The 13,541-nt window shown below is 38.5% G+C and overlaps 1 protein-coding gene across 13 annotated transcripts in view; it reads left to right on the top strand.

Moving 5' to 3' along the window:
* Positions 1–13,541, top strand: part of Cep85l (centrosomal protein 85L) — a 121,061-nt gene that overhangs the window by 86,327 nt on the left and 21,193 nt on the right. For all 13 annotated transcript variants that reach the window (XM_076552474.1, XM_076552477.1, XM_076552479.1 and 10 more), the window contains 2 exons: positions 6,381–6,498; positions 13,237–13,416. In XM_076552474.1, coding sequence (XP_076408589.1) covers positions 6,381–6,498; positions 13,237–13,416 — 298 coding nt within the window. The remainder of the gene's footprint in view (positions 1–6,380; positions 6,499–13,236; positions 13,417–13,541) is intronic.

The raw sequence follows: 13,541 nt of genomic DNA, 5'->3' as shown, positions 1-13,541 counted from the left end.
AGACTGATCAAGTATGAAAGAGAATATAAACAGAGGTCCTGGAATCCTCCAAAAGTAAGCAACACAAAGGAAGAAGTCATCAATGTGGAGGTAAATCAACAGTGTGGATGAAAATTCAGCAGGGTGGAGAAAAATTGAACTCGGAATTTGAAGTTTTGAAAAAAAAAAAAAGTCTTGGAAATGAAAAACTCAAACAGAAAACAACATTAATAGACTTGACCAGGCAGAAGAAATCATCAAAAATGGAGGGTGAGGTTGATAAAATGCACATTCAAACATCAGTAAAGAAAAACCAGATGAGCAGGAGCACAGTGTTCTCAGAACTCGGTGTATGAACAGAGCAAACCTAAGAACCCGTGGGACAGAATAAGGTGATGAGATAAACACTAAAGACATACCGGATTTACACCATGCCATTATAGCAGAAAATTTCCCAAGCTTAAAAATGAAATAGATGTTCAAATACTCACCATTTTAGATCGACTTAGATTGACCTATAACCCTCAGAGAGATTGAAGCAGTAATATTTTACAAAAGGGAAGTTGACATTATTATTATTACTTTAGCTAAGTCATATATGTAATAGTAGGATATAAACAGGAAAGGCAGAGCTCATCTCTATTTGTGGGTGACATGATTTCATTCAGTGTAGGTTAGGACCCTACACTTATAAAGAGTCCACTTAAACTCTTAGCCCTGAAAAACACTTTTTTTTTTTGTTTTTGTTTTTTGAGACAGGGTCTCTCTGTGTAACTTTGGAGCCTTTCCTGGAACCCACTCTGTAGCCCAGGCTGGCCTGGAACTCATAGAGATCCACCTGGCTCTGCCTCCCGAGTGCTGGGATTAAAGGCATGTACCACCACTGCCCGGCCCAGAAAAACACTTTCATCAAAGTAGTAGAAACAAAATCAAAAAATTAAAAATTAGTAATGTTTTTATACACCAATAAATAAATACACTAAGAAGTGATGGGAAAATCCCATTCACTATAGCATTAATAAAAATAAAATATCTAGAAATAAGCCTAACCAAAGAAATGAAAAACTTCTACTATGAAAAACCTATCATGCTCATGGATTAGCTAAATTAATTTTATAGAAATGGCTTCACCAAAAGCAATCTACAAAGGAAATTGCCATCAAAATTCCAATGATATTCTTACACAGAATCAGAAAAAAAAAATTCTAAAATTCTGTTTGGGGCTGGGAATATAATTCACTTGGTAGAGTGCTTGCCTAGCACACATAAGGCCCCAAATTCAGTTCCCATCGCCACACAAACTAGGTGTGGTATCTGTACCTGTAGCCCTAGCATTCTAGACCTAGGGGCAGGAGGGTAAGTGTGAATTTAATGTGAATCTTTTTTTGTTGAGGTTAGAGAGTACACTATTTTATCAATAGAAAGGTTAGGATTAAGAAGGCAGTTTGATATTATGTCCATTTACCAAAATAATAAAAGCAGGTTCTCCTCTGGGGCCTATGACTTGTGTAGCCATGGGTTGTTCACCCAGTTTACAGTTCCAGATGTGAGTTCTGTCCTCCTTCACTCCTCCTTAAGGCTCAGAGATCATTATGGGAGATGGGGTGGAAAGATGTAAGAGCTAGAAGTTTCTGTAAAACAGTTTAACGTGATAGGACTGTTGCACGCATGCATCCACAGTAACTGTGGTTGCCTATACAAGACCTGCTCAAGATCAAGCCAGTCAAAATCCTGCATGGGTGGTGGAATCCTAAAGCCCTCCCCTAGCAGAGGACTGTTGACAGTTTATGTCTGCTGGGGGAAGAGAGTCAGTTTTCTCTAGGGATGTTGTTCTTAGTAGGTTGCCCATCCTCTGGTAGATGGCCCTGTATTCATGCACATGGACTCAGTTATTTTTTAGAAAAAAATACATGAAGGAGAGATGGAGACATTGTAGGGGGAGGTCTAAGAAGAATTAGAGGGAAGAACATGGGGAGGGGATGGATGTAATCAAAGTACATTGTACACATATATGAAATTCTGAAAGAATAAATAACAAATACACACAAAAGTTCAAGACCACTCTTGGGCTACATAGTGAGTTCAAAACCAACCTGGGATAGTTAAAACTGTCTCTTATCAAAAGACAAGACAAAACCCTAAGGAAATACATTTAGAAGAACAAAATCCCTTAGTAGTCAATGTAATCCTTAGAACAATGGTGAAGGTATCAGTGTACCCAATTTCAAATTATTACAGAAACACAGTAACAAAGCAACATGGTATTGCCACAAAAGTAGACATGTAGACCAATAAGGGACCCAGAAATAACTTATACAGCTACAACCAGAGTAGTATACACTGGAGAAAAATTAGTGTTGTTAAGAAATGGTACTGGTATCCTGCTGTTGCCCTGAGTCATAGAGTTCCTGCAGCTATGGTTCTGCAGGATCAGTCCCTTAAAATACTCCAATAGGTCATAGATGGGGTAGATGTTGGGGAGTGCCAACTCCAAGCCTTAGATGTGTGCCTGGGTGCAGCTAAGTTGGACAATGTAGATCATTGGGACTGGGCTCCTCTCAGGTGAGGGACTGAGCCAGCTCTCCTAGGCCCATAGTGAGGGGTGGGATGAGCTTTCCCAAGTATGGGGATGGGGATGGGCAGATCTCCTATTAGGAGCTGGGCCAGAATGCTGGTGGGGTCCTGTTTTGATGGTGTACCAAAGCCAGAGAGGCCTTGAATCTGACCAACAACTCATTACACAATGAACATTTGCAAGTAATGTTGTTTGGACAAAAGGGTCTACAGCATAACACACAGCAGCTCCTGATGGCACTGTGATAAAAGAAGAGGTGTGGAGAGAAAGGAAAGACAGAGGAGCAAAGTATTTCTTCCTTTTTAAAAAAATTGTTTGTTTTTATCTTCTTTTTAATCTCTTATAGCTTTCCTTTGCGGGACACAAGAGAGAGGGGCAGATACAGAGGGACTGGGAAATGAGTGGGATTGGGGTGCATGATGTGAAATTCCCAGAGGCAATAAAAAAAAGAAAAGTCTCATACACAGCCTTACAAGATAAAAAGGCCTGGAGATAGATGGCAGTCGTGGACGCACAGCAGTGTGGGTGTGCTTAAGATCACTGGATCGTACACTTGAAAAAGTTAAAATGATAAGTTTTATGAGAGGTAATATTTTACCTCATTTTAAAATTTTTATATAAAATAAATTTATATAAATTTTAAACTCTCCCCCCAAAGAAATGGTACTGGGAAAACTGGATTTTTACATGTAGAAAAATAAGATTAGATCCCTCACCCTGTAAAACTAACATTTCAAGAAGGATTCACTACCTTAATGCAAACCTGAAAGTTTGCAGCTCACTGTCAGAGGAAGACAGAGTACAGGCATAAGGAGGGATTTGCTCATAAGAATAGGGAATCCCACTCTGTGGGAGCCTGTGTGAGAACACTAAACTCTGGATGGGGCAGAGTGCAGAATGTTCTTCCCACAAAGTGTCCTAGGAAGAATTGCCAAACTGTGTGTCCTAGTTAGGGTTTCTATTGCTGTGACATAACACCATGTCCAGACCAAAGCAACTTGGGGAGGAAAGGGTTTGTTTGGCTTACATTTCCACAGCACTGTTCATCATCAAAGGAAGTCAGGACAGGAACTCAAGCAGGGCAGGAACCTGGAGGCAGGAGCTGATGCAGAGGCCATGGAGGGGTGCTGCTTACTGACTTGATCCTCATGGCCTGCTCAGCCTGCTTTCTTATAGAACCCAGGACTATCAGCCCAGGGATGGAGCCACCCACAATGGGCTGGGCCCTCCCCATCAATCACTAAGAAAATGCTTTCCAGTATTGCCTACAGCCAGATCTTAAGGAGGCATTTTTTTTTTTTTTTAAATTGAGACTCCCTCCTCTCAAATGACTTCAGCTTGTGTCAAGTTCACATGAAACTATCCAGCACCTTGTGGTAAGTGGAAACTCTTGAAAGCAAAGACATGAATGGAATGCCCTGACATGACCACGTTATCTCTGGGGGAAAGACAAAGGCCTGGGAGGGATATTCTTGGCTCTTTCACATGACCAAAGATAATACCCATAATACATTAACACTAGGTGTATTCCCTGCTGCACTTGTGTTTGCTTAAACTAGCCGTGAACATCACCTCATGTATTTCTTGCTTTAGTAATAAAAGTGATAAGTGCTCTGGGAGACTTAGCCTCACTGGCTGGGGTGTGTTGGCAATTGACAAATGAATAAAAAACAAGCATAGCAATAGAAATAATCAGAAGAATGAATAGACAACCCATGGAATGAAAATATTCATTACCAACTTTATTTTATACAGGGGTTAATATCTTGACTTGATAAAGTATCATAAAAATTAACATCACAAAACTAAATTATCCCGTTAGTAAGTGGCCTGATTAACTGAATAGACCATTTTCTGAAGGAAAAACACAAATTGCCAATAAATACTTGGAAAATATAAATTCAAACTGCTTTCATGTTTCATCTCACTACATTCAGAATGCCTGTTTTCAAGAAATTATGTGGCAACAAATATGGTGAGATCAGTTCTGACTGATACAGGAAATATGGAGAAAGACCAGTTCTTATTCACACACCTGGTAGGAGTGTAAACTGGTGCAGCCACTGTAGGGATCTGTAGAGGATCCTTAAAGAACTGAAAATAGAAGTCCACGGGATTCAACCATACCATTTGGGCATACACTTGAAGAACTCTTAAATCTCCATACCACAGAGATACTTGTCCATTCATGTTTATTGCTGCACTGCTCACAATAACCCAAACATGGAACCCACAGGATTGTCTGTGAAATGATTGGATAAAATGGTGGGTGATGACATACACACTGGAGTTGTAGGCAGCCACAACAAAACGTGAAATCATAGCATATTCAGAAAAATGAATGAAATCTCTTTGTGTGGAACCTAAATTTAAAAGTGTGTGTGTGTGTGTGTGTGTGTGTGTGTGTGTGTGTGTGTGTGTGTGTGTGTGTGTAGCTCATGAAACTGGGAGTTGGATCATGAGAGATCCTAAGTGAGGGAGGAAATAGGATAATGGAATACATGTGATGAGAAAGCTGAAGGAGGGAAGGTAAGGAACCAGACATGGGGTTCAGGAGACCTGGGAGAGGGATGCTGGGAAGGGAACAATGCGAGCAGTATGACATGTGTATGAAGATGCCGTAACGAAACCCACAATGTTTGTGCTAACCGGAGAGGGAAAGTGGTGTTGATGGTGACTTGGGCTAAGTGTCTGTCTGGAGATGGACACTCTAGTGGGGGAGTGGTGGTTATTCTGCATCATGTGATCAGTTAGGTTTCACCATCTGAGTACAGCCCTGGTAGTTTACTTTCCGTTGTAGTTGTTTATGTTCAGGGACATAGCATTACTGAGTCAGCTGTAGATTCTTTCTAAGTGTATTGTTCCAATCTCAACTGGTCAGCTGTACAGGTCAGTTCTAACATTGGTGAGCTAGCATAGATTCCACAGGATCAAGGACATGGTCCCCAGCAATCCTTCCTTTGCTTCAGATGCCAGCCACAGGGGAGACCTCAGGCCACACATGCCTCAGGCAATTACCACAACTATGTTAACAGAAAAAAATAACCTAACCTAACTTGGAATTTGGTGAAGGAAAAGAATTAGAATATGTAAAAATTTAGCTGCTGAGAAAAATTTTAAAAAGAAACAATATATATCTGTTAATTTTTTGAAAGAGTATCTATTAAATTTTCTCTGAATAATAGTTTCTATTGAGGAGCTTTGAATCTGTTGCTCAGGAATTGAAACATTTGTTTACACACATATATTACACATATTCTTATTGTGTTGTGGGCAACTTCTTCCAGTCTTGCTTTTTCCTCGTGTGTGTGTGTGTGTGTGTGTGTGTGTGTGTGTGTGTGTGTGTGTGTGTGTGTTGTATGCATATTTACTTACATATGTGCATATGTGTGCTTGGTATGCTTAAATGTATTTGTGTATGTGTGTAGGCCTGAAGATCTTAGATGTCTTCCTAGACCCTTCTTCATTTTATTTATTGAGGCAGGATGGCTAACTAAACCAAGGGCTACCCAATTCCAGCTTGTCAAGCTAGCCAGCTTGCCCTGGGGACCCTGTCTCTGCATCCTGAATGCTACATATACATGGGTTTTGGGGATTTGAACTCTGTTCTTCATGTTTAGGTGGACAGCATATATTGTGCTCTCTCTCTAACCCCATGGTTTTCTTTCACACAGGAAAAGTATTTAATTAACTAATTTCCCCCAGTGGTTGAGATGATACAACATTTTACATACTTTTTGAAAAGTAGTAGAATATTAAAATTTCTCTTCACTATTTCTTAGAAAAGTATATTCCTTATAATATGACTTCAATTTATGTTTTACAGGCAGAAGCAACAAATTAACCACCTACACGAAAGGATAAGGGATAATGAACTGCGGGCACAACAAGCCATGCTAGGACATTATGTAAATTGTGAGGACTCTTATATGAGCAGTTTGCAGGTAAGACTAGAGAACTCTTCATAGTTTGTAGTCGATTAATCAGTCTGTACTACAATATACTTTATTTATAACACGAGAGCACCTTAAGTCAATGTGTTGAAACAACAGTGAATTTGCGTAGTTCGTATTTGTTTGTAAAAGGTGCTCAACTACTTTCTTCCCTTTGTCCCTTTCCTGTCCCTTTCCCAAACACATACAGAATAAGCTACCATCAGTTTCTAGGGTGTCTTTCCATAGTTGATGCATATCCTAAACAGATAAAAGTACATTTTGGTTCTCTACATTTACAAAAGCCCCTAAGAATATGCACATTGTTTTGTACCTGGTATCATTCTTTAGATAATAAAGAATTATACAAAATATAATAATTGTTTCTACATCATTTTACATAAACCACTTTCATTTGCTTTTGTAGCTATATAATTTTCTATTTTATAAAAATCATGATTTATTCAACCATCTCCTACACACTAAAATTAAGGTTGTTTGCCATTGGGTATATTATAAATGATGTTGCGAAGAGTAACCTTTTATAAATATTGTTTTGCTCCTCACATGTATTTATCTTTGTAAATTAAAGTTCTGAGAAATGAAATTTCTGTTATATATATGCATATGTGCATGTTTAAATGGAGACTCTACATATGGCTCATTTTTCACGTGATGATGCCATTTCATCCATTTTCCTGCAAATAACAGTTCCATGTTTCTTTAGAGCTGAACAGCACTCCATCTTGTGTACATACATTTCCTTATTCATCTGTTGATTGGCATCCCGATTAGTTCCATATTTTGACTATTGCAAATAGTGCAGCAATAAACATGGGCACGACAGTGTCTCTGGTATGCTTAGCTTCCTTCCTGCTAGGGTGGTGGTGTTGGATCACATGTCAGCACTGTTTTCACTGTTTTGAAGAACCTCCAAACTGTTTTCAGAGTAGCTGCACCTGTTCTTATTCCCACCACTGTGCTTAATGGGTCTTCTTTCCCAGCCTTGCTGGCTTAAAAAAAAAAGATAGACATTCTGATTGACATTTCCTGATGACTAAGGTTTTGATCATTTCTTCAAGTATTAGCCATTGTATTTCTTTTTCTTTCGAAAAGCGTTCATTTGCTCATTTACTGATTTGCTAATTTGGTGTGATTTTGTTGTTTTGTTTTGGCTTTTTTTTTTCAGTTCCTTTTAGATTCTATGTGTTAATCCACTGTCACATGTATAGTTCTGAAAGACTTTCTCCCATTCTGTAGACTATCTTTTTGCTGCTGAAATTTTTATTTTATATTTTGTCAGTTTTTGCAATTGTTTCCTGAGCTGTTGGCATCCTTTCCAAAGGCCCTTGACTGTATCTTTGGGTGCTTTCATTTTTTAACATTTATTTATTAGTGTGTGTATATGTGTGTGTCCTGGTGAGTGTGTGCCATGGCGTGCATGTGGTCAGAGGACACGTTGTAGGAGCTGGTTTTCTCATCTTGTGGTTCAGGGAATCAAACTCAGGTCTTCAGGCACGTCAGTAAGCACCCTTTCCTGTTGAGCCTCTCACCAGGCCATCTCTCAGAGTTTCAGAGTTGCAGGTCTGACATGAAAGCCTTAAATCTATATTTTAATCCATTTATGTTAAATCGAGAGGCATGTCCCCAGTGTCAGTTTTCTGTAAGTCAATATCCAGTTCTTTAAGCATCATTTTGTTGAGGCGTCTCTTTTCTCCAGGGTGGCTATCGCTGAGTGGGTTTATTCCTGGTTCCATGGTTTGATCTTGTGTGTCTGTCTGTGTGCCAATACCATGGGAATTTTGTTACTGTAGGCCTGTAATATAATTGGAGGTTAGTGGTCATGGGTCCTTTAACAGTACTGTTTCTCCTCAGGATTGCCTCTGCTATTCAGGATATTTAGTGCTTTCATACACTATTTCATTTTTTTCTAGTTCTGTGAAGAATGATAGGATTTTGCTTATTTTTTTAGTTTTCCTAGATAAGGTTTCACTGTGTAGCCTTGGCTGTCCTGGAACTCGCTCTGTAGACCAGGCTGGCCTCAAACTCACAGAGATCCACCTTGCCTCTCCCTCCTGAGTGCTGGGGTTAAAGGCTTGTACACCCACTGCCTGGCAAAATTTTTTTTTTAAATAGGATTGCTGAGTTCTCCACCATTTGAGCTAAACTGTGTAACTCAATGGGCCACATTACAGCTTCCATGACAAGATTCTTCTCTCTCTTTTTTTTCTTTAAAATTGTTCCTTTGTTTTACTTGATTTTTGGTTTTTCTTTTAAATTTGGTTTTAATTTGAGAGGGGAGGTTGCAAGGGCAGAGGGCAGATGCAAGGAGACAGGGAGAGAATTGGATCAGAATGCATAATATGAAATCCACAAAGAATCAAAAAAGTTAAAGAAAAAGTAAGGATTGCATTGAGTCTGTCAATTACTTTCAGTAATTTAACCATTTCCATAGTTTTAATTCTACCAGTGTGTTACCATGGAGGTGGGGTGCCTGGCAAAGTGTGTCTTAGTTAGGGTTTCTATTGCTATGAAGAGACACCACAACCAAGGCAACTCTTGGGAAACATTTAATTGGGGTGGCTCACTTACAGTTTCAGAGGTTCAGTCCATTATTATAGTGGGGAGCATTTCGGCGGCGTTCAGGCAGACATGGTGCTGGAGCAGTAGCTGAGAGTCCTACATATTGCAGGCAACAGGAAGTCAGCTGAGATACTGGGTGGTATCCTGAGCATAGGAAAGCTCAAAGCCTGCCCCCACAGTGACACACTTCCTCCAACAAGGCCATACCCACTCCAAGAAAGCCATACTTCCTAATAGTGCCATTCCCTATGAGGTTATGAGGGCAAATTACATTCAAACTACTACAGCTAGTATCTTCAATTTCTTACGGGTTTTACCAAGTTTTTTGTTTGGTTGGTTTTTAAGATTGTAGTGCAGGTATACCATTGGGAATGGGCTCCACATGGTCTTGGTAAAGGACTGTGACCTGGGAATAAAATTGTGAGTAATCCTAGTTTGCCTATGCAATCTGTGGGAATGTATACATAGTGTCTCTGCTGTCTTAAAACTTATAGGGCCATTGTTTTCAATTATTTCTCTCCCCTTTTAAGAGTTTTTTTCTTAAAATTCATTTGCACATTTTCTATATACACTTTATAATGGACCTATTTATTTCCCAAAGAAAAATACTGTTAAAAAGTGAGAAGTGAACATTTCCTGGAAATACATGCTTCTGTTAGTGGAATTATTTTTGTTATTTTTTGTTAAGGCCTTTATTCCTAGATGTCAGAAGCTCATTTGAAGTGGATTTTTTTCCTTAATTGTACCCTCAAATGTGTTATTTGTAAAACTTAAACTAATTAGACATTGGAATCAGGAAATACTAAAAACCAAGTAACTATAAGACTTAATTTAAGTTAGGAGCATTTAACATAGTTATCTAGCTAGCTTTTTTTCACTTTGATTACACATGTATCATAAACTTCATTACTTTGTACTCTACTTTGATTTCAACTACAAAACAGCAGTTCCCTATAGGATAGTGCTGAGACTGATAGTGTAGTTATATGAAAATAGATTCTTGTGCTAAATAATGAGTATAATTTGTCTTTAAAACAATATTTTTCGTAGAACCATTCAATATCTCCTTATAACTTCCTCCTTAGTAAATGTTATTCTTGGATTATACAATTATTATATTTCCAAAAGCATGTTTAAAAAAGGTGTCTGAGCAGTGTAGGCAGCCAGTAGATGGCTCTCTAAGTCAGCTTATCAATGATTTCCTCTGTGGCTCTTCCTGTCCTGTCAGATCTACTGTCATCGCTCCAGTTCAGATGCTCTAGATTCTCACCACTTTTCTTTCTTTTGTTCTGTGTGTGTGTGGGGGGGGGGGGGGGCGGTGAGGGGGTGGTCCATTCGGTGATTAGTTTAGAGAATGATGGTTTCTGTTTTAGGGTGTTCTAATTACATATTTAACTTCTTTAGTAATATACTAAAGGTCTCCAGATTTTTTTTTGTTATGTGAGTTTTGGCAGGTATCGGTCCATTTCATTGAGTTTATAAAGTTTTCTGGGATTGGAGGAGTTCTGTTATGGTTCTTTTATTTCTGACATTAGTAACCTCGGTCTTCTTTCATTTTCTTCTCTTAGCCTACCTGAAGATTTACTGATTTTTATTGCTCTTAATAAATGCTCAACTTTTGTTTTGTTGAATTTCCTGTATCTTATTTTTTTTTGTTTTGTTTTTTTTCCAGATGGTTTCTCTGTGTAGTTTTGGTACCTGTCCTGGATCTCACTCTGTAGCCCAGGCTGGCCTCGAACTCACAGAGATCTGCCTGGCTCTGCCTCCCGAGTGCTGGGATTAAAAGCATGCACCACCACCGCCTGGCCCTGTATCTTATTTTTAATTTCATTGGTTTTTTTTTTTTTTGCTCTATTTTTTTTGTTTACTTTGAATTTAATTTTCTCTACTTTTTCTAGTTTACTGGAATTAGAGACTTAGATGAATTTAATCCTTCTTATATAAAATATATTCAGTGGTATAACTTTCCTCTAAGCACCAGTTTATTGAGATTTCTCAAATTTTCAGTTCTCTTTTAGCTGAGAGTTCCTTTTTAAGCCATATATTATTTAGCAGTGCTTTGTTTTAGAATGTCCCAGGGGGTTTTTTTTGTTGTTGTTTTTGCTTGTGTGTGTGTGTGTGTGTGTGTGTGTGTGTGTGTGTGTGTGTGTATGTGTTTGCATTCTAATTTAATTTACCTGTGGTCTGGAGGTAGGTATCCGATGAGTTCTCAGCTTATAAAATATGATTTATGAACTAGAATGCTGTTTTCCTGATGACTGTTTCAAAGGAACTCGAGAAGTGTGTGGTGCAGTTGAAGAATGGGTAGTCTAGATACTGGTTCATCTGGCTGCTTGATGGCCTGTGCCAGCAAGTGTGTCCTCATTGATCCTCTGCCTTCTGAGGCTGTCCATTCCTGATCAGCTGTTGAAAGTCTTCAGTGACTATGGTTGATTCATGTATTTCTTCTTGCATTTCTGTCAAGTATTTTGTTACTCTTTTTTATGTGGTTAAAGACTGTTTTGTATTATTAATAAGGGTTCCCCATAGAAGACACATAAGGATCTTGCTCTTTGATCTACTATAACAATCTGTCTTTCAGTTGGCGCACTTAAACCAGGGATGTTCATAGTGATCATGGGTATAGTTGACTTAATAATGGCCACATATTTGAATATTTTATAGTCTTGTTTGTGTTACTATGTTCCGATGTAACACAGTTTTTCTTTTTGTCATTTTAATTAAACATTTTATATGAATATTTTCCTTTATTTCAGTAAGTTTTCTTAGTGTTTGCCCTAGAACATCCATATAGATTTGAAATTAATCTTAAGTCCAGTGTTTAGATATGTCTAGGTTTGTATCAAGTTGACAAAAAACAATCACCACACCAGAATCCACCTATTTTTAAAGAAATGTCTCAAAAGCCACTGCCCCATTAATGCCCATTTATTCATTTTCCCAATGATACCTTCATTGTCCTCTTTCCCACACTTTGTACTTTGTGACCTTTATTTGAGTACCTCATTATATTGTTTCCTGTGCTAAAATTATCTAAGGGCTTCTCCTTTAAAACTTGATTTCTTAAAGGCTAGTGCCAGAGTCTGCAGCACTGAAATATTCCTGTGTATAACAGATCTTACTTACATATTGAATGGATGCCTACCATTTGGCAAAGCGCTCGTCCTTTAAGACCTGTTCAAAGTCACTTCTCTTCCACCTCCCTAACTACTACACCTGCCATTGAAGCAGTTTAGGCTTGGCTGTAGGTTTGGACCTTTTTCTGTAACCTTGTTTATTAGCCTTAAAATTTTGACCAGTGTGGTTTGCTTTGTAAATATGTGTTGAATGCATAGTAGATTCTCTGTTGATTCATCTAAAGGAATGTATGTATTTTTCTGTCTATTCCTTCCAAATTTTCACCCCTCAAGGCCCATCTTTTCTTATAGAAGAATTCCCATCAATTTAGAAAGGAGAATTTCTTTCTAAATGGAAGAAGCACTACTATTTTTTTTTCATTCTATGATTATCATTGGGCACTTGTATGGAACCAGGCACAATTCTGGACAAGTATATGGTCACACCCTGCCATGGACAAAAAGCCTGACTTTACGGATCTTACTTTTAGTTATAGAACCAGTCTATTAATGCTTATTGAGTTTAAGTAGTTGGAATGATCACCTGTAAAGAAAACGTTCATGCAGTTTTGAGACAGTGTCTTTACTCTCTAGCTCATGCTGGTCTCCCAAACCCCTCCTTAGTTTTCAGGGTGTTGGGATTACAGGAATTTACCACCACACCCAGCTTTTTGTTTGTGTTTAATTACTTCTCTAAAAATTTTACTTCTATGGGATGAAGGTGTGTAATACATTATTTGTATTTTTCAGTATACTTTTAAACCATTGGATTTTTGCTGTGTGCTAGGAGCTTGCATACCTTATTTAAAACATTGCAAAATAGCTTTATTATTTCTATTTTTTAGATGAGTAAACCAAGACTTAGTGATACTGATTTGCTTTAATCATGGTCTGTATTTAGGAAGCAGAAGAGCGAGGATTTAGTTTGAGGACAGTCTGTTTTAGAGCTTCTAGGTATTTATTGCACTGTGACCCCTCCCCATTTTGTTTTTATTTGTTCAAGACAAGTAAACTTATGAAGACTTACCTGCTGTTCTTTTTTTCCCAATAGCCACAATATGAGAACAGTTCAGTCCAGACTCCATTTTCAGAGCAGTCACTGTCCCATCCCCACCAGGAAGAACTGGAGCAAAAGCTAGCATCAACTGAGAAGGAAGTTTCACAGCTCAACGAGTTTCTCAAACAAAAACTACACCAGTTTAGTGAGGAGAAGAAGAAGCTGGAGGAAAAGGTGAGTACTTCGTGTGAGATTGTGGTGGATCAGCAGCTCTCTTCAGCAGAGCATGCTTGTGTCTCGCTTGCCCTAGTCCAGGGGCTCTGTCAGGTTGTGCATTTGTAGTAGAGTGATTAGTGCTA

Source organism: Peromyscus maniculatus, chromosome 16 (assembly GCF_049852395.1).
Source record: "Peromyscus maniculatus bairdii isolate BWxNUB_F1_BW_parent chromosome 16, HU_Pman_BW_mat_3.1, whole genome shotgun sequence".
NCBI classification, from domain to species: Eukaryota; Metazoa; Chordata; class Mammalia; order Rodentia; family Cricetidae; genus Peromyscus; species Peromyscus maniculatus.
The sequence above is the reverse complement of the archived record's forward strand: the minus strand, read 5'-3'. Positions and strand labels throughout refer to the sequence as shown.